Below are 22929 nucleotides of genomic sequence, written 5' to 3' on the forward strand. Positions count from 1 at the left end.
CACAGACTGCCTAAAAGAGTGGGGATTGTCTGGAAGAGAGGATGTTGTGGTGCTCAGAGAGCTGGAGTTTAAGGAAATCAAGTCCCCCAATTTTTGCCTCAATTTCTTGCCCCTTAGTTGGTTTATTACACTTTGAATAACCCTCAGCAAGTTTCACTTTGTGAAGGTCTTGATGTTTTGGTTACCAGGGTGATTGGTGGTTATGACAGTTTTGGTGATAAAGAGGGTCCAGTCCACCTGGTAGGGTGTGACCTGATCTTGTCACAATTGTTTGCTCAGTTGTCTTATATATTTGCATTACTGTGAAAACTATGAGTGAGCAACTGGAGTTCAAAGCAGTCCTATCCTTCCTGACAGTTTACAAGATGGAAAGAACCTTCCTTGGCATCTGGAATGATGGTGATGGCCTTACCTGGTCACATCATTAATTAGCCGTGTCTGCAGGAGCAGGTTTCTCCGAGGCAGCAAGTTGTCACAGATGAGATTCTGGTTGGCTCTTACTGCAACCCCATTGCAGAGACAGAGGGAGCACAGGACATCCAGAACCTGAAGCAGGACACACCCACCAAACCTCAGGACCACTGAGTGTACATTGGGTAGGACGCAATCACCTCACAGGAAAGCAGCAGGAGTGAAGATAATGGGACTGGGTAATGGGTGGAGAACCACTCAGTGCTGGAGAAGTCTTACCTCTGTGCCAAGCAGGAGTCAGTGATGTCCTAGAGACTACTGCCTCTTGAGGTGTTATAGTTTGCATATGAGTGTCCCCCGGAAAAAGCTCATATGTTCATGCAGGAGGTAGAATGATTAGATTATGAGATCTCCAACTCAGTCAGTGTATGACTGTAGGAACTATAGCCAGGTGAGATGTGGCTGGAGGAAGAAGGCCACTGGGGGCATGCTTTGGGGATTGTATATTTTGTCCCTGGCTCTTTGCTTTGTCTGCTTCTTGTCTGTCAAGAGCTGAGCAGTGTTCCTCCACCATGATGCTCTGCCTCACTGAGGCTCAGAGCAATTAAGTTGGCCAACCATGAGCTGAACCTCTGAAACTGTGAGTCAAAGTAAACTCTTCCTCCTCCGAGTGGTTCTTATCAGGTATTTTGATCACAGTAATGAAAACCCGACTAACACATGGGGAAATGAAGCATGGTTTCCTTCTAGACCCTCTGCCCTAGTCTTGTGCCCCATACCTCCAATCTTTGCATGTCACCTGTGGTCACTGTTCTACTACAGTGGATAAAAGCCTGACCTCTGAAGACACACCATCTAGTCAGGGGCAGGACTAAGGTATGTTGAGGCAGTTAAGGTACAAAATCTAGGCACTACTTAGGCTCCGAGTCATAAGTGCAGGGCAGAGGAATAAAAAACTCTACATAGTTTCTCAAACAAACTTCTACCCAGCCCTGATGGTACTTTTCACTGACGATTAGGGGTTAAGACAGGTCTTAATGAGAAAGCCCTTTAGATACCCATTTGGTTATAAGGTCCTTACTTGTCGTAGACTTGGAAATCTTCGTTGGTAGGGAAGATTCCCGCTTCTGGGTCTCATGCTGTGATTTCATTGAAACCCATTAAGGTACCCTTAAATTCCTAGAAATTAGCATTCAAAATATTTCGCCTGCTCTCCTCCTCCCATCTGGAAGGAAAGCAAACCCGCAGGAGCCCAGGTGGCCCATGAATCTGAAGGACCCGTCACCAAGCTGCTTCTGTTCCTGTTTGCCAGCTGCCTGGGAATTAGAACCAGTCTCTGGCCTAATCCTGCAGGCTGCCATCTCATCTGCCCTGTCTCATTGTGCCACATCCTCTTTCATTCAGATTTTGTGTCTGTATCATGGCAGAGAACACTGTGTAGGGCCAGGCACTGTTCCGCTCTCTTTGCCCCAGAGGGGAGAAGGTGCAAAAAGCAGTTGATAAATAACAGCCACAGTGTAGCAGGCTGCACTGATGGGGAAGGGAAAGCTGTAATTCCATCTTTCAAAGTGGCCACCAAAGATTCAAGGCTTAGTGGGGTTGGAGAGAGTCAGGTTGCTGATGGCATTTGTGTCCTTAATTCTCACAAACCAATTTTCCACCTGACTCCCAAAATGTCAATTTTGCTCCAGATAAATACGAGGCACGTTTATGGGACAAGCAGAAAAGAATCCCAAAGGCAGTTTTCTGGGGGACTCTTAGCATTACCACTCCACGAAAGAGAACAACGGTGGAAACCTGAAATCCAGAGGATCATTTCTTACTCTAAGAAAAGAGCCATAGATGGCCAGAAAATTAGCTGCTTTTCATCTGGCCTATCAACATGTTTTCATCTGTTCCGCCTTGGAGTGATGGCTGCAGGAGACTTGCTGTCACAACCAGAGGAAAAGCAGAGCTTAATCCATATACAATAGGAACTGCAAAGGGAAAAAGGCTCTGCAGAAAGCACCCAGCCTAATGGAGCAATGCCTCACCTATAAATAAAAGATGCCATAAAGAATCTGGTTGACAGTGCTTAGGCTTTTAGCAGGCGTTTCTTTCTGTTAAACTGAGGAATGGGGGCAAATTCTCTTTTCTAAAAAATTTCATGTAGGCAGGGCTAGCCCACCACAGGGAACACACACACAGTGCCTAGAGGTCATCTGTACTTTCTGATTGAGAGGGAGCATCTCAATGAATTCTGGAAAGCTTGGTAGGCAAGACAGATTCTGATGCGTGTTTACCCATGGTCATTTCCTTTTCCTCCTGAGCCCTGAGGACACTGCATTTCCCAGCCTCCCGTGCAGGTTTGTGGGATTATATGACCGAGTCTGGGCCATTGGGAAGTAGGTGAATGTGATGTATGTCACGTTTAGGCTTGGTCTGGAAAATTCTCCTATAGAGCCCTGTGTGTGTGGCATCTCTCTCCAGATGTATTAATTCAACAAAGGACTTGGCAGCCCAAGGGTATCCTTACTGCAATCCCTGGACTGGATTGACCAGGAGCTTGCTAGAAACACTGATGCTAGAATCCCCATTCTTACTGAACCCCAGGGATTTTGTGTTAACAAGATGCCCAGAGATCTCCAGGAACTTCATGAGCACATTAGTCTGTGAAGCTCTGCCCTTAGAGAACACCTCTCTCAATGAACACAGAGCAGTTTTCCCATTGACTGGGCTTGGACTGTGATGTGAGCCAAATTAAATATCTATGCTAAGCCACTGAGAACTTGGGGTTGTCTGCCTTAGGGGTAGGCATCCCTAGTCAACGGTCCTTTTGGTGGAGTTCATTTGCTTCTGGTTGTAACCCACGTTTCATTAAGAGCCTCTCACTTTGGGATAACATTAAACTAAAAAAACAAAACAAAAAAACTTCACAGCAAAGGAAACAATCAAGAGCATGAAGAAAGAGCTTCCAGAATGGGAGAAGTTTGCCACCTGCATCTTGGATAGGGTGATAATTTCCAGGATATACAAAGAACTCCAAACAAACAAACAAAAAAAGGAACACAATAACCCAATCAATAAATGGGCAAAGGAACTAAGCAAACACTTCTCAAAAGAAATATGAATGATCAAGAAACATATGGGAAAAATATTCAACATCTCTAGCAATTAGAGAAATGTAAATTAAAACTACACTGAGACTTCATCTAATTCCAGTCAGAATGGCAATTATCAAGAATACAACAATAAATGTTGATGAGGATATGGGGAAAAGGGTACACTCAAACACTGTTTCAAATTGGTACAACCTCTCTGGAAAGCAGTATGGAGATTCCTCAAAAAACTAGGAACGGAACCACCATATGACCTGGTAATACAACTCCTGGGTATATATATGCAAAGGATTAAAATCAGCATACTACAGTGACCTAGCCACATCAATGTTTATAGCATTACAGTTCACAATAGCTAAGTTAGGGAGCCAACCTAGGTGCCATCGACAGATGAATGCATAAAGAAATTGTGCTGTATACATACATTAGAATATGACTCAGCCATAAAGAATGACTTTATGACATTTGCTGGTAAATGGATGAATCTGGACACTATTATGCTAAGTGAAATAAGCCACTCCCCCCAAACCAAAGGTCAAATGTTTTCTGACATGTGGAAGCTAATTCACAATAAGAGGAGGGATAGAAGTTAAGTGGATTAGACAAAGGGAATGAAGGAAAGGGAAGGAGGATAAGAAAAGACAATGGAATGAATCTGACATAACTTTCCTATGTACGTGTATGAATACACTACCGTGAATCTCACCATCATGTACATCCAAAAGACTAGGGTCCTAATTGGAATGATATATTCCATGCTTGCATAATGATATCAAAATGGACTGTGTTATGTATAACTAAAAATAACCAATAAAAATTATAAAAGATACTATTCATCTCATTAAATATAGTCTATTTGAAAACAAAAAAACTAAACATAAACAAAGCCTCTCATTTTTAATGCCATTATTCCCTATCCTAAAGATATGCTTATGATGAGAATTCTACTTTTATTTTTAAAAAGTTTAAAAAAGTCTTATTTTAAAAAATGCTAACTGTACTTTTGTGATTATTATTTCAAGTTCTATATTTGAAAAATAAGTGCTCTACAGCCTCTGACAGATTCTGCCCTCCCTGTGCATGAGAGATGAGTGGGTGGGAATGTTTCTATATTGCCATGGCTGCCAGGAAACTCAACTGATTTTATGGAGCTACTGGAGCAAAGATGTGGGAGTTAATAGTTGGCTTCCTTGCATTCATTCCTTTCCTAACCCAGGCGAAACTTTTGATTCTCATCTATACTTTTTTCAGACTAAAGATATTATAATTTTACCATACATTTTTCTCTCAGGTGGCTTTCAAACACTTGGGAAACAAAGAAGATAATAAAAAAAATTATCTGTTATGGCTCTTCTGCTTTTAGCAGATTTGGAATAGGGTGGTTTGGGGGATATACTTTGTTTTTACTAATAAAAGCTTACTCCATGAAAAACTACAGGGTGATTGCTATAATTTTCAACATTATTCTTTCATCAAACAATAAAATCAGTGCTACTCAGAGTGTTAACTGATAAGGCATCTGTTTAGTGAGGTGAGTCCTGTACATATGAGTTTCCATCAATTCAAAAACAGACAGCAATGACTTCTGGCTCTACTCACATCTTTTATTCATTTATTAAACCTCTGACAAACACAGATGAATGCCTACATTTGATATCTGAGCTTGGCACCATGGAGATTACAAAGATGGCACCTTTCTTGAAGGAACTTACAGTGGGTTAGAGAAATAAATGTGTAAAATTAACTCTCATGAAAGGCAGATTGGAACAACCATTGTAACAAAGAACAAATCGTGTAATTGAAAAGACCAATTCCAACTAGGATCAGAAAAGCCTTCATGGAAGGAATGGCACCTAAATTTGTATCTGTTCTTCAAAACTTAGTTTATGTTTTAATAATCTAGAGAAAATTTTGAGGGGTCCTGGAAAAGGAGTAAGGGGGTGCTGAAGGATCCACAAAAGCCAAGTCTCTGAGAAGTCATAGGGCAGAGTGTGTTCAGATAAAAAGGCGGTGGGTGGTTTCCAGCCTACCACTCTCATCCTTTTCATTCCCAAGATTGTTATTTCCCTTTAACTCTCTGACCCCCAATTTGATCATGCTTTAGATGAGTGGTAATGCTTTCCACGGAAGCAACACAACTATTTTAGAATGAAAGTGGTATGAAATTGCAATTTTTAGTATAAAAATCACTGCTCTTCTATATAGTCTTGATTCTAAGCACTATTAGAGGTGGCGTGAAATTGTTAAATCCATGAGATAAACAAACCTTTTCTAAAGGAAAACATGTCATGACCCCAAAGACCACTCTCATAGATAATAGGGGTCCTCAAACTTCAATGTGAGAACATTTTTTTTTTTTTTTGTGGTGTGTGGGTGGGCGAGTGTGTGTGGTGCTGGAGATTGAACCCAGGGCCTTGTGCATGCAAGGCAGGCACTCTACCAACTAGGGTATATCCCCAGCCACGAGAACCTATTCTTTGAAAATGCCTTCTAGTTGTGAATTTTCTACTGTGAAGAGTTCTGTATTTAAATAATTATAAAAGTAAAGATCATAAAAATTAAACAATTCTCTTAGGATAGTAGGGCTCTGAAAAGTTTGAAAACTTTAGCTTGAGAAACACTGTGAAGAAAATTAAACTTCTGGTCCCACATACCCCAGCCATCACTGGTGAGGTGTGGGGCCCCTGGAAAATGGATTATCATCTCAGAACCATGTCCTGGCCTCATTATGTCTTCATCATGTTGAAGTAATGATGCTACTCCAGAGGGCATAATGAAGACTGAAGAGGATGCTTAGGAACATGGGCACTGGTTAAGTACAAAATAAATGTTAGTCATCATCATTATCATTGTTATGAAGACTTCTGGGGCCCCCATGACTCCAGAATTCTCCATGGTGAGTCATTGTCTTTATAGAACCACATAAATGATCAGAGACTCCTGAAAATGTATCACTGGAGAAAACAGCAGCCTGGATAAGAAAACATTTTGTTGGCATTTTCCAAGCAAAGATGAAATGTTATGGAAGTCTAGCCTACACTCGGCACAGTACGTTCTTTGCAAAATGACCACAAACACACTGGTGATGATTTGAGCTTGGGTTTCTCTGCAAATAAAAGGTATCCAATCCAATAATCAGTACTAGAGGACCTGAAGTCATGGCAAACCAGCCTTGGCCCCAAATCCCATCAAAAGATAAAAAGGGGACCTTCTTGATGAGAATCTTAGGTACCAAAATCACGCTGTCTCAACTTTTGCCACATTGTCAAAATTTCTCAAAAAGTGCTGTGGTTCTAGAAGATTGGAGGCTGCCTTCCTAGCATACTCAGTAACTTATCAGTGTGGGTATTTATTTGTAGCCAAGTACAATGACATTCTGGGCCTCAGTTTTTTCAGTTGTGGAATGGGCAGAATACTGTTCAACTTGCTGCAAGCTGAGCCTTTGGGTAAAAGAGGCCATAAGGAAACAGACTATTTATGGATTGCATTATGTACTATCATAGAGAAGCCCCTGGGGGCAGTGAAACAAGAGCAGCTTCCCTGGCACAGGGCTCCCCTGACATCTGTATGTAGATCATGGCTCATACCTCCTATTGCTCATGGTTTATCAGTTATTCTTACTACACTGTGCTGACAGGAAGGAACATGTTGGAATGTAGAAAAGCTGGACAGAGGTTGGAGCCTCATGCCTGCTTTTGATTTACCACATTTGAGAAAGCAATTACAGACCCCACATATTTCTTTCTGTTTGCCAAGCAATTTCACAGATGCTGAGGACTAAGGGCTTTTCTGTTTCCTAAGGGTGTTGCACATCATGTAGTCAATGCTGCAGGGGCTTGATCTCCTGGACTCACTGAAACGTGTCTCAAATATGCAGCCCTCTGAACAACAATGGCAAGAGGAGAGGCACAGGGACTGAGCTAATTTCCCTCTACTCTGCAGAGGCACAGCTGCTGTCCCACATACCCCATCATGCCACCTGCTCTTAGAATGCACCCCTTGGCCTGTGAGTTACTTATCTACCTGCTAATTAGTAGTGTAGCCTCAATATATGGTCTAAGTGTGGAGCCAGAATAAAACTCGTATTTTTATAGATTTCCCTAATAGATCATTGCATCTTAGAGATATAATTTCATAAAAATAGATTCATTAGAGATCTCAGAAAATTGACATGGCATGCCACCTTGGTGAGGGGCATTGTCCCCATGTCACAGATGAAATGATTGAGGCCTAAAGTCACACAGCTGTTTTGTATCAAAGAGAGGGATCAGTAGCTTGGGTCTTCCTGTTTGCCCATGCAGAATTTCTTTTACTTGCCTTGGTTTGACTCATTAAATCTGATTTCATTTCATAACAAGGCAAGTTTAGCAAGCCTTTCTATATTACTTGAAATCCAATTTCTGTGTATCTTCTCTACATGGCTTGGTGTTCCAGGTTTTCCACTAAGCTCCTAGACCTTAGGAACTAGTCTTGCATAGCTGGCCATGGACAAGGCCCTGGGTAGTGCCCTTCTGTGAGCTGTGTGTTTAGGACCAATGATGATGAACAGGGCTTAGGGAAGCTGGAGGGAATCCGGGGAGACCATCTGAGATTTAGTGTGGCTGCCTGGCTTGCAGTGTGATTGTAGGCAAGAAAGGAAGAAATGTGTCCATTTACTCTTAGTAACACAAGGGTTACTGAGTGGTGGGGACAGGAAAGCTGGTAAAGTCAATAAATCACTGTTTGGGTCCTTCTTTCCACACTCACCTTGTGATTCCGCCCGTGCTTATCCAGCAGGGAGATGATGGACTTGATGTGACCCTCGGCTATCAGATTTAAGGCTTCTGGGCTTTCAATCAAAATGCAGTGCAAAACTTCCAAGATACCTACACGAATGTGACAAAAAATCATTTGGACATTAAATAACTTGCAGAACTGACCATAATTTAGAAACCTGAGGGTGAAAAAAAAATCATCCTGAGGGGACAAAATATCATCAATTCTTTGAATCTATTAAATATTCCCAGCCAGAGGAGAGAGGCAATCATCTCTGGAAGACTTGAGGAGCCTCTAAGGGAAATGCAGTGTGCAATATGAAGTTGAGTTTAATCAGCACTAACCCCATCTCTCTTTTCCTGGACAAAGACATGATGATCTTTATATGCTAAAAAATATAAAGCAGCAGCTATAAAATGGAATTCTTAATTTGATCAAACCAAACAATACTTCATTTAAATATAGATATAAAAATAGTTTCTCACACTTCAGTATAAATTCTAAAGGTCATTCAAGTAATTTAGAAAACATTCTGAACTTGACCTCAGAATAAGAGGAAGTTATTAGTATTTTAGGTGTTCTAGTATGTCATACAAACTATAAGCTCACAAAATAAAAATGATTTGGCTTTTCCTCTTTTCCTGACACACTATATGATTTTCCCTATCAAGTGAAGGCTTAAGAAAAATGAACAAGTATCCCTACAGCCCGACACACAAAGGTAACATTGTCACAAAAATTCAAGGGAAGCAGATGGCTAACAGTTTCATTTCTTTTATTAAGAAAAATGCTTTTGATTTTGTTTTTAATCAAGGTTTTCATCACTTACCCTAAAATGAAATCTACCTAAGAGAGAAGGCACTGAAAAGAAGGATAGAAAGACATGTGCAGTTCTGGACTATGAGAAAAGTATCAAGACCTTTTTCTTTCCAGAGAGGGAACTATATCTGCCACCTGAACTTATTTTGGAAGATGAAAATTGCTGCATCTGGTGGCCTGGTCACGCACCAACAACAGATGGCTCAGGTTCTGAGTCACCAAAAAGGGCTACAGGTGTGACTGAAAGGTGATTGGGGGGGCAGGTATGTGAAGATTTCCCCTCTTATTCTATGGTCATCCTTCAATTCTACTTGTAACCAAAATGGTTAGGACAGAGTCCAGCAAATAGGAGTACAGCAGGAATTAGAAGGATACCAGGGTCACTGGATGGGGTTGTTTAAAGGACCCAAGATGAAGATAAATGCACAAAGCAAAATTTAGAAAAGAAATGATTGTAGAAGGCTGCATTACAGCAGTTTAATCAAGTTGTATAAGTATCAGGAAACTTTGGGACTTTGTTCCTTGTTGTTAAAATAATTTTGTGAGGCTGTTTGTTATAATGTTGGTTTGGATCTGAAGTGACCACCACAACCAAACGCTCATGTGTTAGGCAATACAAGAAAGTTCAGAGGCAAGATTAGGAGATCTGTAACCCCATTAGTTCGTTGAATTCATAATTTGAATGGACTACTGGATGGTAACTATAGGTAGGTGGGGTGTTGCTGGAGGGAACAGGTCATTGTGGGAGTGGCCTTGGGGACTACATCTTGTCACTGGCTCCTTACTCTTGCTGTCTCTGCTTCCTGGCTTCCATGACCTCGGTAGCTTTCCCTTACCATGCCCTCCTGCCCGGATGTTCTGCTTTACCTCAGGCCCAAAGCAATGGAGCCAGGCTCACCATGGCCTGAACCTCCGAAACCATGAGCCCCAAATAAATGTTACCTCCTCTAAGTTGTCCTCGTCAGGCATTTTGATAACCATGAGGAAAAGCTGACTAACATAGAGGGTTATTGGCAAGGCAGAGGAAAAGATTTAGCTTTGTTTTCTTTTTTTACAGAAAGAAAAAAATTCATCTTCTCCAGTTATCATTTTCTGTCAGTTCTTACCTGAGGAAGATTCTAGTCTGTCCAATTTGCTGATCAGCCAGTCAAGGTTATTGGAGAACTGAGCACAATTGTTCCTGTTGCCACGAATGAGAGCAGCTGCAAACAAGGAAAGTTCTGATTACCCAGGTTAAAGTGCATAACGATGGGCATAAACATGGAAAGTTGCCAAATACCTCACCTGATCAGGAACCAAGCACTGAATGGCGATCTGACATGCTTAGCCCTTTGATACAATTCTGTTTCTATATTTAGAAGAGTGAAAATCTAGCATTCACTCGATCACTTGACACATATGGTACAGTGGGTTGTTGAGAACAGAGCCATGGGGTAGAAGAGGCAGATTCTATGCCTTCATCAAGTAGGGGGTAGAGATAATAAACATAAACTAATAACTTCAGATAGCAATAAGCAATAATTGAGTATCTGCTCATTTACTGATTTAAGAACTTTTGTTTTCTAGCAAGAGACTTGCTATTCTTCAGTGCTAAAGGAAGGTGTCCCAGTGAACACAGCTGGAAAGGTTTGTTAAACTAATAGATACATGATAACAAGTAACAATTGCATATCTGAAACATACCACTATGTGACAGTAGTTCTCAAGGTATGGTCCCTGGATCAGGAATGCCAGCATAACCTGAGAACCTGTTCTAAATGCACATTCTCAGGTCTGAGGTGAAAACTTGGGCAAGGGCCTAGCACCTGGGTTTTACCCAGCCCTCCAGATGATTCTAATTCCAGTTCATACTTGAAAGCCATTGGCAGATGATATTGCAAAGAGGGGGAGAATGTGCTGTCCTTAGAGTTTTGCCAGTCAAGGCTATGTATGTACCCTTCCACCCTTGAGGCAAATACAGTAGATGCAAATCTGGAACAAGTCCATGGAAATGAATTAGCCCCCAAACAATTTTCTGCATGTGGTTGGTTCATAGGGCTTGGGATTTTACCAAGGTTAGTAAATGGTAAATTAGGATACAGAAAGATCTCCTCCAGGACCTCTATTCTGCTTCCCCAGAGTCAGTGAGAGTAGAATTCCTGAGCTGCTATTCAGGTCAGCTTCAGTGAATGTAGTAAGCACAGAGTTCTGGAATCAGACTGCTCTGTCTCAAACTACAGCTCTGTCACTAACTGGATATGTGACATTGGGCTATGAGCATCTCTGTGACCAGTCTCTTTTTTTTTTAATAAAACAGAAAAAATAACAGGAACTATACTTTTTTATTTAATTTAATTAATTAATTTATTTATTTTTTTAATTTTTTATTGTTGGTTGTTCAAAACATTACAAATTTCTTGATATATCATATTTCACACTTTGATTCAAGTGGGTTATGAACTCCCATTTTTACCCCATATACAGATTGCAGAATCACATCAGTTACACATCCATTGATTTACATATTGCCATACTAGTGTCTGTTGTGTTCTGCTGCCTTTCCTATCCTCTACTATCCCCCCCTCCCCTCCCCTCCCCTCCCCTCCCCTCCCCTCTTCTCTCTCTACCCCCTCTACTGTCATTCATTTCTCCCCCTTGTATTATTTTTCCCTTTCCCCTCACTTCCTCTTGTATGTACTTTTGTATAACCCTGAGGGTCTCCTTCCATTTCCATGCAATTTCCCTTCTCTCTCCCTTTCCCTCCCACCTCTCATCCCTGTTTAATGTTAATCTTCTTCTCATGCTCTTCGTCCCTACTCTGTTCTTAGTTACTCTCCTTATATCAAAGAAGACATTTGGCATTTGTTTTTTAGGGATTGGCTAGCTTCACTTAGCATAATCTGCTCTAATGCCATCCATTTCCCTGCAAATTCTATGATTTTGTCATTTTTTAATGCAGAGTAATACTCCATTGTGTATAAATGCCACATTTTTTTTTTTATCCATTCGTCTATTGAAGGGCATCTAGGTTGGTTCCACAGTCTTGCTATTGTGAATTGTGCTGCTATGAACATCAATGTAGCAGTGTCCCTGTAGCATGCTCTTTTTAGGTCTTTAGGGAATAGACCTAGAAGGGGAATAGCTGGGTCAAATGGTGGCTCCATTCCCAGCTTTCCAAGAAATCTCCATACTGCTTTCCAAATTGGCTGCACCAATTTGCAGTCCCACCAGCAATGTACAAGTGTACCCTTTTCCCCACATCCTTGCCAGCACTTGTTGTTGTTTGACTTCCTAATGGCTGCCAATCTTACTGGAGTGAGATGGTATCTTAGGGTGGTTTTGATTTGCATTTCTCTGACAGCTAGAGATGGTGAGCATTTTTTCATGTACTTGTTGATTGACTGTATGTCCTCCTCTGAGAAGTGTCTGTTCAGGTCCTTGGCCCATTTGTTGATTGGGTTGTTTGTTATCTTATTGTCTAATTTTTTGAGTTCTTTGTATACTCTGGATATTAGGGCTCTATCTGAAGTGTGAGGAGTAAAGATTTGTTCCCAGGGTGTAGGCTCCCTATTTACCTCTCCTATTGTTTCTTTTGCTGAGAAAAAACTTTTTAGTTTGAGTAAGTCCCATTTGTTGATTCTAGTTATTAACTTTTGTGCTATGGGTGTCCTATTGAGGAATTTGGAGCCCGACCCCACCGAATGTAGATCGTAGCCAATTTTTTCTTCTATCAGACGGCGTGTCTCTGATTTGATATCAAGCTCCTTGATCCATTTTGAATTAACTTTTGTGCATGGCGAGAGAAAAGGATTCAGTTTCATTTTGTTGCATATGGATTTCCAGTTTTCCCAGCACCATTTGTTGAAGAAGCTATCCTTCCTCCATTGCATGCTTTTAGCCCCTTTATCAAATATAAGATAGTTGTAGTTTTGTGGATTGGTTTCTGTGTCCTCTATTCTGTACCATTGGTCCACCCACCTGTTTTGGTACCAGTACCATGCTGTTTTTGTTACTATTGCTCTGTAGTATAGTTTGAAGTCTGGTATCGCTATACCGCCTGATTCACACTTCCTGCTTAGCATTGTTTTTGCTATTCTGGGTCTTTTGTTTTTCCATATGAATTTCATGATTGCTTTCTCTATTTCTACAAGAAATGCCATTGGGATTTTGATTGGCATTGCATTAAACCTATAGAGAACTTTTGGTAATATCGCCATTTTGATGATGTTAGTTCTGCCTATCCATGAACAGGGTATATTTTTCCATCTTCTAAGATCTTCTTCTATTTCTCTCTTTAGGGTTCTGTAGTTTGCATTGTATAAGTCTTTCACCTCTTTTGTTAGGTTGATTCCCAAGTATTTTATTTTTTTTGAGGATATTGTGAATGGAGTGGTTGTCCTCATTTCCATTTCAGAGGATTTGTCGCTGATATACAGGAATGCCTTTGATTTATGCGTGTTGATTTTATATCCTGCACTTTGCTGAATTCATTTATTAGCTCTAATAGTTTCTTTGTAGAACCTTTTGGGTCTGCTAGGTATAGAATCATGTCACCTGCAAATAGTGATAATTTAAATTCTTCTTTTCCTATTTTGATGCCTTTAATTTCTTTCGTCTGTCTAATTGCTCTGGCCAGTGTTTCGAGAACTATGTTGAACAGAAGTGGAGAGAGAGGGCATCCCTGTCTTGTTCCAGATTTTAGAGGGAATGCCTTCAGTTTTTCTCCATTCAGAATGATGCTAGCCTGAGGATTAGCAGAGATTGCTTTTACAATATTGAGGTATGTTCCTGTTATCCCTAGTTTTTCTAGAGTTTTGAACATAAAGGGATGCTGTACTTTGTCAAATGCTTTTTCCGCATCTATCGAGATGATCATATGGTTCTTATTTTTAAGTCTATTGATGTGGTGAATAACATTTATTGATTTCCGTATATTGAACCAGCCTTGCATCCCAGGGATGAATCCTACTTGATCATGGTGCACAATTTTTTTGATATGTTTTTGTATCCGATTCGCCAGAATTTTATTGAGGATTTTTGCATCTAGGTTCATTAGAGATATTGGTCTGTAGTTTTCTTTCTTTGAAGTGTCTTTGTCTGGTTTAGGTATCAGGGTGATGTTGGCCTCATAGAATGAATTTGGAAGTTCTCCCTCTTTTTCTATTTCCTGAAGTAGCTTGAAAAGTATTGGTATTAGTTCCTCTTTAAAGGCTTTTTAAAACTCTGCTGTATACCCATCCGGTCCTGGGCTTTTCTTAGTTGGTAGTCTTTTGATGGTTTCTTCTATTTCATCAATTGATATTGGTCTGTTTAGGTTGTCTATATCCTCCTGACTCAATTTGGGCAGATCATATGACTTAAGAAATTTATCTATGCCTTCACTATCTTCTAATTTATTGGAGTATAAGGATTCAAAATAATTTTTGATTATCTTCTGTATTTCTGAAGTGTCTGTTGTGATATTGCCTTTTTCATCCCGTATGCTAGTAATTTGAGTTCTCTCTCTTCTTCTCTTCGCTAGCATGGCTAAGGGTCTGTCGATTTTGTTTATTTTTTCAAAGAACCAACTTTTAGTTTTGTCAATTTTTTCAATTGTTTCTTTTGTTTCGATTTCATTAATTTCAGCTCTGATTTTAATTATTTCTTGCCTTCTACTTCTTTTGCTGTTGTTTTGCTCTTCTTTTACTAGGATTTTGAGATGAAGTATGAGATCATTTATTTGTTGGTTTTTTCTTTTTTTAAGGAATGAACTCCAAGCAATGAATTTTCCTCTTAGAACTGCTTTCAATGTGTCCCATAGATTCCGATATGTTGTGTCTGTGTTCTCATTTATCTCTTAGAATTTTTAAATTTCCTCCTTGATGTCTTCTATAACCCATTGATCATTCAGTAACCTATTGTTCATTCTCCAAGTGATGTATGCTTTTTCCTTCCTTCTTTGATCGTTGATTTTCAGTTTCATTCCATTATGATCAGATAAGATGCATGGTATTATCTCTACTCCTTTATAATGTCTAAGAGTTGCCCTGTGACATAATATATGATCTATTTTTGAGAAGGATCCATGTGCTGCTGAGAAAAAAGTGTAACTGCTTGATGTTGGGTGGTATATTCTATATATGTCAATTAAGTCTAGGTTATTAATTGTGTTATTGAGTTCTATAGTTTCCTTATTCAACTTTTGTTTGGAAGATCTGTCCAGTGGCGAGAGAGGTGTGTTGAAGTCTCCCATGATTATTGTATGGTGGTCTATTAGACTCTTGAACTTGAGAAGAGTTTGTTTGATGAACATAGCTGCACCATTGTTTGGGGCATATATATTTATGATTGTTATGTCTTGTTGGTGTATGGTTCCCTTAAGCAGTATGTAGTGTCCCTCTTTATCCCTTTTGATTAACTTTGGCTTGAAATCTATTTTATTTGATATGAGTATGGACACTCCTGCTTGTTTCTGAAGTCCATATGAGTGATATGATTTTTCCCAACCTTTCACCTTCAGCCTATGTATGTCTTTTCCTATCAAATGCGTCTCCTGTAGGCAGCATATTGTTGGGTCTTGTTTTGTGATCCATTCTACTAGCCTGTGTCTCTTAATTGGTGAGTTTAAGCCATTAACATTTAGGGTTATTATTGAGATATGGGTTGTTCTTCCAGCCATATTTGTTTATTTATGTTACTAAACATTGTTTGTTTTCCTCTTTGATTATCCCCCCCCCTTTACTGTCCTACCTCCCACTGTTGGTTTTCATTGTTATTTTCCATTTCCTCTTCCTGTAATGTTTTGCCGAGGATGTTTTGAAGAGATGGTTTTCTAGCTGCAAATTCTTTAAACTTTTGTTTATCGTGGAAGGTTTTAATTTCATCTTCCATCCTGAAGCTTAATTTCGCTGGATACACAATTCTTGGTTGGAACCCATTTTCTTTCAGTGTTTGAAATATGTTATTCTAGGATCTTCTAGCTTTCAGAGTCTGTGTTGAAAGATCAGCTGTTATCCTGATTGGCTTACCCCTAAATGTAATCTGCTTCTTTTCTCTTGTAGCTTTTAAAATTCTCTCTTTATTCTGTATGTTGGGCATCTTCATTATAATGTGTCTAGGTGTGGATCTCTTATGATTTTGCACATTCGGCGTCCTGTAGGCTTCTAGGATTTGGGATTCTGTCTCATTCTTCAAGTCTGGGAAGTTTTCTCGTATTATTTCATTGAATAGATTGCTCATTCCTTTGGTTTGGAGTTCTGTGCCTTCCTGTATCCCAATGACTCTTAAGTTTGGTCTCTTAATGTTATCCCATATTTCTTGGATGTTCTGCTCATGGTTTCTTAACAGTCTTGCTGAGCTATCTATGTTCTTTTCAAGTTGAAATACTTTGTCTTCATTGTCTGATGTTCTATCTTCTAAGTGTTCTACTCTGCTGGTAGTATTCTCAATTGAGTTTTTAAGTTGGTTTATTGCTTCCTGCATTTCTAGGATTTCTGTTTGTTTTTTATAACCTCTATCTCCCTGTATAGTTGATCCTTTGCTTCCTGGATTTGTTTGTGTAATTCATTGTCGAAATGATCTTTCATTGTCTGATTTTGCTGTCTAATGTCTTCCTTGATACTCCAGATCATCGGAAGCATGTATATCTTGAATTCTTTATCTGACATTCCATCTGCTGCAGCTGTTACCTCTTCTAAAGTTGAGTTGACCTGCATTGCTTGTGGTCCTTTCTTTCCTTGTCTTTTCATACTGCTTGCGTTTCTTTCTGCTTGGTGAAACTGTTGTGTTTTTGAAATGTTTTTTTGTCCTATATATTTATATTGCTCTTGTATAGTTCAAAAATCTCCCTTGCAGGGTCGGGCGGCGGTCTGCCTACCTTGCAGGTGCGGGCGGCAGCTCTGCTCTCTCCTTACTCCAATTGGGGTGTCGTGACTACCACGCTGGCAGGCCACCGGGCCTGATCCGCCGGTCGGTTGCAGGTCTGCCTACCCTGCAGGTGTGGGCGGCGGCTCTGCTCTGCCCCTACTCCAAATGGGGTGACGTGTCTGTCGCACCGGCAGGCTACTGGGCCTGTCCTGCTGGTCGGTCGCAGGTCTGCCCACCTTTCGGGCACGGGTGGCGGCTCTGCTCTGCCCCTACTCCAATTGGGGTGTCGTGACTACCATGCCGGCAGGTCGCTGGGCCTGTTCCTGGCAATGGCGGCGACTCTGCTCTGCCCGTACTCCAATTGGGGTGACGTGTGTACCACGCCGGCAGGCTCCTTGGCCTGATCTGCCGGTCTGTCGCCGGTCTGTCTACCTTGCAGGCGCGGGCGGCGGCTCTGCCCTGCCCCTCCTACCACGCCTGTGGACCGCTGGGCCTGATCTGCAGGTTGGTCGCAGGTCTGCTCACCCTGCGGGCACGGGTGGCGGTTCCGCTCCGCCCCCACTCCAATTGGGGTCACGTGACCACGACACCGGCGGGGCCTGATCCGGGCGCGGGCGAAGGCTCTGCTCTGCCCCTACTCCAGTTGGGGTGACGTGTGTACCACGCTGGCAGGCCTCTGGGCCTGACCCGCCAGTCTGTCACAGGTCTGCTTACCTTTCAGGCGTGGGCGGCGGCTCTGCCGTGCCCCTCCTACCACGCCCGTGTACCACTGGGTCGCGGGTCTGCCCACCTTGCAGGCGCGGGTGGCGGCTCCGCTCCGCCCCCTCTCCAATTGGGGTCACGCGATCACCACGCCGGCGAGCCGCTGGGCCTGCTCCGGGTGCGGGCGGCGGCCCGGCTCCTCCCCTCTGGCTCGACGACAAATCGAGAGAGACTCGGGTGTCTGTGCCTCACCCTCCCTACCAGGAGACCAACTGTTTCTGTCGCCGCTGGTATTGATGAAGTTCTCTCCTCCGCCGCTTTCTGATGACATCAGATCTCTGCCATGTTGGTATCCTATGCGAATGGCAGCATTTCGTTCCCTTTGCCGGGTAACCAAAGCAACGGGTGAGTCCTGACCGGCCCTCAGTAGGACCCGGACCGAGAAGCAGTTTCCGCGGGCTCCTTAGCCCTGGGCCAGGGCAGTTCCGGGAGCAGGAACTCGGCCGCTCGGTGCTCAGTGTATGCTTTGATAAGAGCAGGCTCCAAGAAGCACTCAGGCACTGAGCCTGAGTAATCTGTCTGCAAGCCGCAGGCGAATGGCAGCCTGAAATTACCTGTTCTATGGCTGAATGAGCTGTGGTCAGTCGAAAACAGGGATGGTGATGTCAGCTCTCCAAGATGGTAGCCGCTGGCCTCCTCTGTGGTCTGACCGGTGTGGAGAACCGAAATGGACCGCTTCCTTCCCCCATCTCGAACCCAGAATTCAGCACTGAGTACGGTGCTTGCACGGCTGGCAGAAACTGCAGCGCTGTATCCCTGCGCCACTATCTCCTCCTCGTTTCCCAGCGCGCGCTGCAGACTCTAGCCGCGGGGCGATTTGCTGAATAAGCAGTGTTACCCTCCGTGCGACAAATCTCTCGCGTTTGAGTCCCTGTAGCCGATCCTCGTGCGATGGAAATCCTTCCTCCAGGTTCCGGAGCACCCCACTATTGCTGGAAATTCCTAACAAGATAGCCTTTAGCCGTCCTGACTTGTCATACTCCCACACAGTGACGCGGCACACGGGGGCAATGCACTCCCCTCGCCGCCATCTTCCAAGTCCCGGAACTATACTTCAAAGTGTTGCTTTGAGGATCAAAAAGGGATTCTATTTCTTGGCTCATGGAACCCTATAAATGGTAGCCATTACTGTTATAATAACTACCAAATTTGAGCAGTATCATTACAAAGGACTAGAGTTTTAGGAGCTCTTACAAAGTCACACAGTATATGGTAAGAGTCCTATTAACCTGATCCCCAATATGGAGAACAAGTCCAGACTCACGTCTCTGTTCTCCTTGGGCCCTCTGGACTTTCTAGGAACTTCTCTAGTTGGAAACACACCTCAGAACAAAGCCCTAAGAAGTGTTGCTTTGTTACAGCATTTGAGTCATTACTGGTGGCCACTTTCTCACAAAGGCTGATGCTGTCCTCTGAATGGCTGCTGGGCTGGGCCTATGGGATAGACACTGTTATTCCAGGCAGCAGAACATCACCTCACATCCAGGATGTGATGTGAAAGGGGGTGCTAGAATATTTTTACTTCTTGCCTTTTGTCATTCCATCAAAGCGAAACAACAGATATAACCAATGGGAACCGTGACTGACTACCAAGTGGACGAGTGAAAGGAGACAGAATTTAAGAGAATAACAATTCTCAAGCTATAGATATTATCTTTGCAAAAATTTAAAACTAGAAGATCTGTTCTGGTCCTGTTTCCTTATGCTAAACATAAGGAACAGAGGTTTGGAGAATTTGACTGTTAAGGGTTTCATAGGTAGTTTTGGCAAAACTGATCAACTTCTGCTTCCGCTTGCTGCTGACTTCCAGCTCTGAGTTTGGAAAGTACAATAAGCTACTATTTAATAACAAACAGTTCAGTTAAAATCAAATGGTTAACAAAAGATTCCCAAGGAGGAGGCTGGAAAACAGGCTGAGTGCTCCTATGGAGGTCCCAGGTACCCCAAGTCTCCCCAGGATGCAGCACCATGTGTACTCACCTAGCAACTTGTACAGAAGGTTCAGAATTTCCTTCCAGGCCATACCACTCTCCTCCCTTGCAATCCCAGCAAAGTGTGCCACACTATTGTAGATATTTAAGCGATCAATGCAGTTTAACACAAGGGCCAACATTCCCTGCGAAGGAAGAGTTGAGGAAAAGGAAAATGCTCCTGATGAAGAAAGCAGGATCCCTTTCTCTTTTCCCTCCCACACCATTCACCTTTTAGAGCAGAGAGTGGAAAGATGCAAGGAGACTTTCATGGTAGCAGTTTTGTTTTTCCTTCTTAAAACAAATATGCATTTTGATGTCTCAGAGACCTAAATAGCATCCATTTCAGGAATGAGTCAGCAACCTCCTCTGATGGGTTTGCCCCCACGTGCCTTGTTTAACTCAATCCAGGAACATATTGAGAAAGAGGGAGCGGAGAATGAGTCTCACAAAAGCTTGCGTTCTGTCTGGTTTGAAGCGATTCTGACTCACCCAGAAATAGTTCTGGATATAGTACCTATTTTTCTCTTAAATAAGTTCCAGAAATTCCATTCAGATGTACAAGACAACTATGCTTGCTTCCTCTTTCCACCTCCACCACCCAAAAGGTAGGATTTAGAGACAATAAAACCAAAAAAAGAATTTTCAGCTATTTTTCCATCCAATGTGCAATACTATGCCACCAAGTAAAACCATCTGTGCCTAGCTGTTCTTAAATAGTAGGAGGGAGATGTTAAGTGCAGTCGCAATAGCTTATAAAGCATACAAAATCTGCACCCTCCTCAGCCCAAGTCTGTTTTGGCCAGAAGACCTACTAGGGATGGCTCCCCATGCTATACCACTAATTTTGGCAGTGCCCAAAGGACAATCCCTGCCCTCATTGCATGGAAAGCTAAACATGATGCACCAGATCATGGACGTCCAAATTCGGAGGTTTGTGAATTGAGTAAGGTCATACACAGCTAGCAATGGGGCCAAAATGAGAGTGTTTAGGTCTTATAAACCTTCAGTTGGTGATTCTAAATCTAGGAGCCACCCCAGTGACTCAGATGCTCAAGTTCCAACATCAAACCTTGCATCATCTGTATCTTTCAAACCAGTTTTAAAAAGACACTCTGGATGTGCTAGAATCTAGGCATTTGCATTTTTCAAACAGGTTTCCTAGGTAATTCTGATGTCTCTAAAATTTGGGAACCACAGCCAAAGCCATGCTATAAGCTTAGATTTACTGAAAATGGTTTTTGGATACACATGAGACTCTGAAGCTTTAAAACCTAACCAGTTTGAAAGTGCCAATCACTGCTAATGTAAGTGGGGGTGGCTGCTGGGGAAGGTCAGCTCCCAGTAAAGCCTTTTCTTCCTAGCTTCTGCATCTCCTTCTTGTTATCCAGATTGTTTGTAAACTTGTTCATGCACAAACTAGATTGCGGTCATAGGGATATTTTGGCTCTGGATGCAAAGAGAATCTCACTTTTAATTTTTTTAAACTCACCTCTTCCTTAAAAAGATTCTGTCTGTTTTTGAGGGATCGAAGTTTGTTCTGCTTATCTTCATGCCGCATCTCCTCCTCTGGGGGCTGGAAGTAGGCTATCAAGTCCTGTAGGGTCTGCAGGACCTCTTCTATTGGCAGGGTGACCGGGGCAGCTGTGCGATTGTTTCCACTAAAAATCATATGATGACAGACTCACACACCACTCTTCAGTGGGGCCCTGACAAGCATTCACCGGGTCCTGGCTGCGAATGGCTTCACAGTGGGCACAGCTAACTGCTTCTTGGGGGCAAGGTCTGTGCCAACAGCTACAAAATGAGGTTGGTCAACCCATAGAGCAATAGAAGAGAATATGTGAATTCAATTTTAAAGTTATTTCATAACAAAGAGAAATGATTCCTTTCACATTCATTTTTCTCCAACTTATAACTTATCCTATTAAAATTGTTGCAATATTTCAGTATTTAGCTTCAAACTGGTCTTCCCAAAATGTGTGATAATGATTTTATGTAATCTAAATGATGAATTTCAACTGCAGTTATTAAGGTAGTGACTTCTACATGTAGCAGATGTCTCCCCTTCCAGTTACCCTGGGTGTCTGTCACACTTTTTTCTCTTTAAATTAAAATGCTTAAATAATAAACTTAGTAACCCACAGTTATTTTAATCCCTGACACTTTCTTCTTGGAATAGGTTAAACAGGCTTCACTGGGTCTCACCATTCATCTACATCTTTGTTTTCCTTCTTTCCTCATCTACCTCTTTCTGTGTCTTTGTCTCCTGAAATGTCTGCATGAGTTTTTGTCTTTATATTTCTATGTGTGAGCATGCACATGGCTTCTGCCTTCATCCCATCTGTAGAACGTCTCTCTTTCCCAGTGTCCCCCATTTCTTGGGATCTTTCCTGTCTGTGTTAATGTCTGCTTCTGTTTCTATGTCCCATCACCTCACTTTCTCTACCAACTCTCTGTTGTGTTGCTTCTATCTTCCATGGTTTGCGATCTCTTTTTAACTTTCCAAACATTTCTACAGTTAAATCCTTTCACAGATGTGGAGAGAAACCACAAACCTCTAGAGATACCAAAGTGAGCCTTCACTGCTGCTTCTCCTTGTGGAGTACTCCCATGAACCTCTCTGAAGGCAAAGACTAAGAGAAGAGGAAAGAAAAAAATGGAGCCATCCCCTGTGGAATTGCATCATCAAGTCTCATGTGATTGAGAATTGGCTGAGTATACAAATAACATTGGGGCTCCTCCTTGTTCCATTTCTAAGGAGTTCTACTTTGCATTCACAGTGCATTTAGTCACTCAAATACTGTTACATATTAACCTGGACACATGCTAAGAAAAGGTCGTCTCTAAGCCTAAAGCCAAGACTCAACAAACTAAAAATGCACAGGAGGTAAGGTGATAATCATTCCTACTTAGTATAAAAAAAATGCCATGTGTCTTACATGGGTATGGATCACCAGTGGGCTATAAGCTTATTGGAGTCAGGGAGGTATTTTCTTCCCATCAGTGTGTAGCCAACTCCTCATAGGACCTGGCATGGGGTTAGTCCTTAGTTAAGTGATTGCAGATGGCTGCCTGGGATACCACTGGACACAGAATTGTTGCGGAAAAGAGAGCAACAAGGACAAAGACAGAGGCTTGGGAACACAAAATTCAATCCAGTATGACTTTTCACTTCCAGATTCAGTGAAGGAATGAATTCATTTTCCTAAGGATTTTGGAAAAAAGTCTTAAGGGCTAGACTTTTTCTTTCCCTTTCTTTTTCTTCTCTCTTCTCCCTTCATTCTTAC

At 42.0% G+C, this 22929-nt stretch overlaps 1 protein-coding gene across 1 annotated transcript in view; it reads right to left on the reverse strand.

Annotated features, from left to right (window-relative positions):
• Positions 1-22929, reverse strand: part of Ryr3 (ryanodine receptor 3) — a 517407-nt gene that overhangs the window by 239934 nt on the left and 254544 nt on the right. Inside the window, exons 13-17 of the mRNA XM_058584663.1 lie at positions 21132-21300; positions 19650-19785; positions 10190-10285; positions 8256-8374; positions 413-546 (exon numbers count right to left, since the gene is read on the reverse strand). Of these exons, the coding sequence (XP_058440646.1) occupies positions 413-546; positions 8256-8374; positions 10190-10285; positions 19650-19785; positions 21132-21300 (654 nt within the window). The remainder of the gene's footprint in view (positions 1-412; positions 547-8255; positions 8375-10189; positions 10286-19649; positions 19786-21131; positions 21301-22929) is intronic.

This window comes from Marmota monax, unplaced genomic scaffold, assembly GCF_021218885.2.
Source record: "Marmota monax isolate L192 unplaced genomic scaffold, Marmota_monax_Labrador192_F-V1.1 WCK01_AAM20220418_F8-fsc00001, whole genome shotgun sequence".
NCBI lineage: Eukaryota > Metazoa > Chordata > Mammalia > Rodentia > Sciuridae > Marmota > Marmota monax.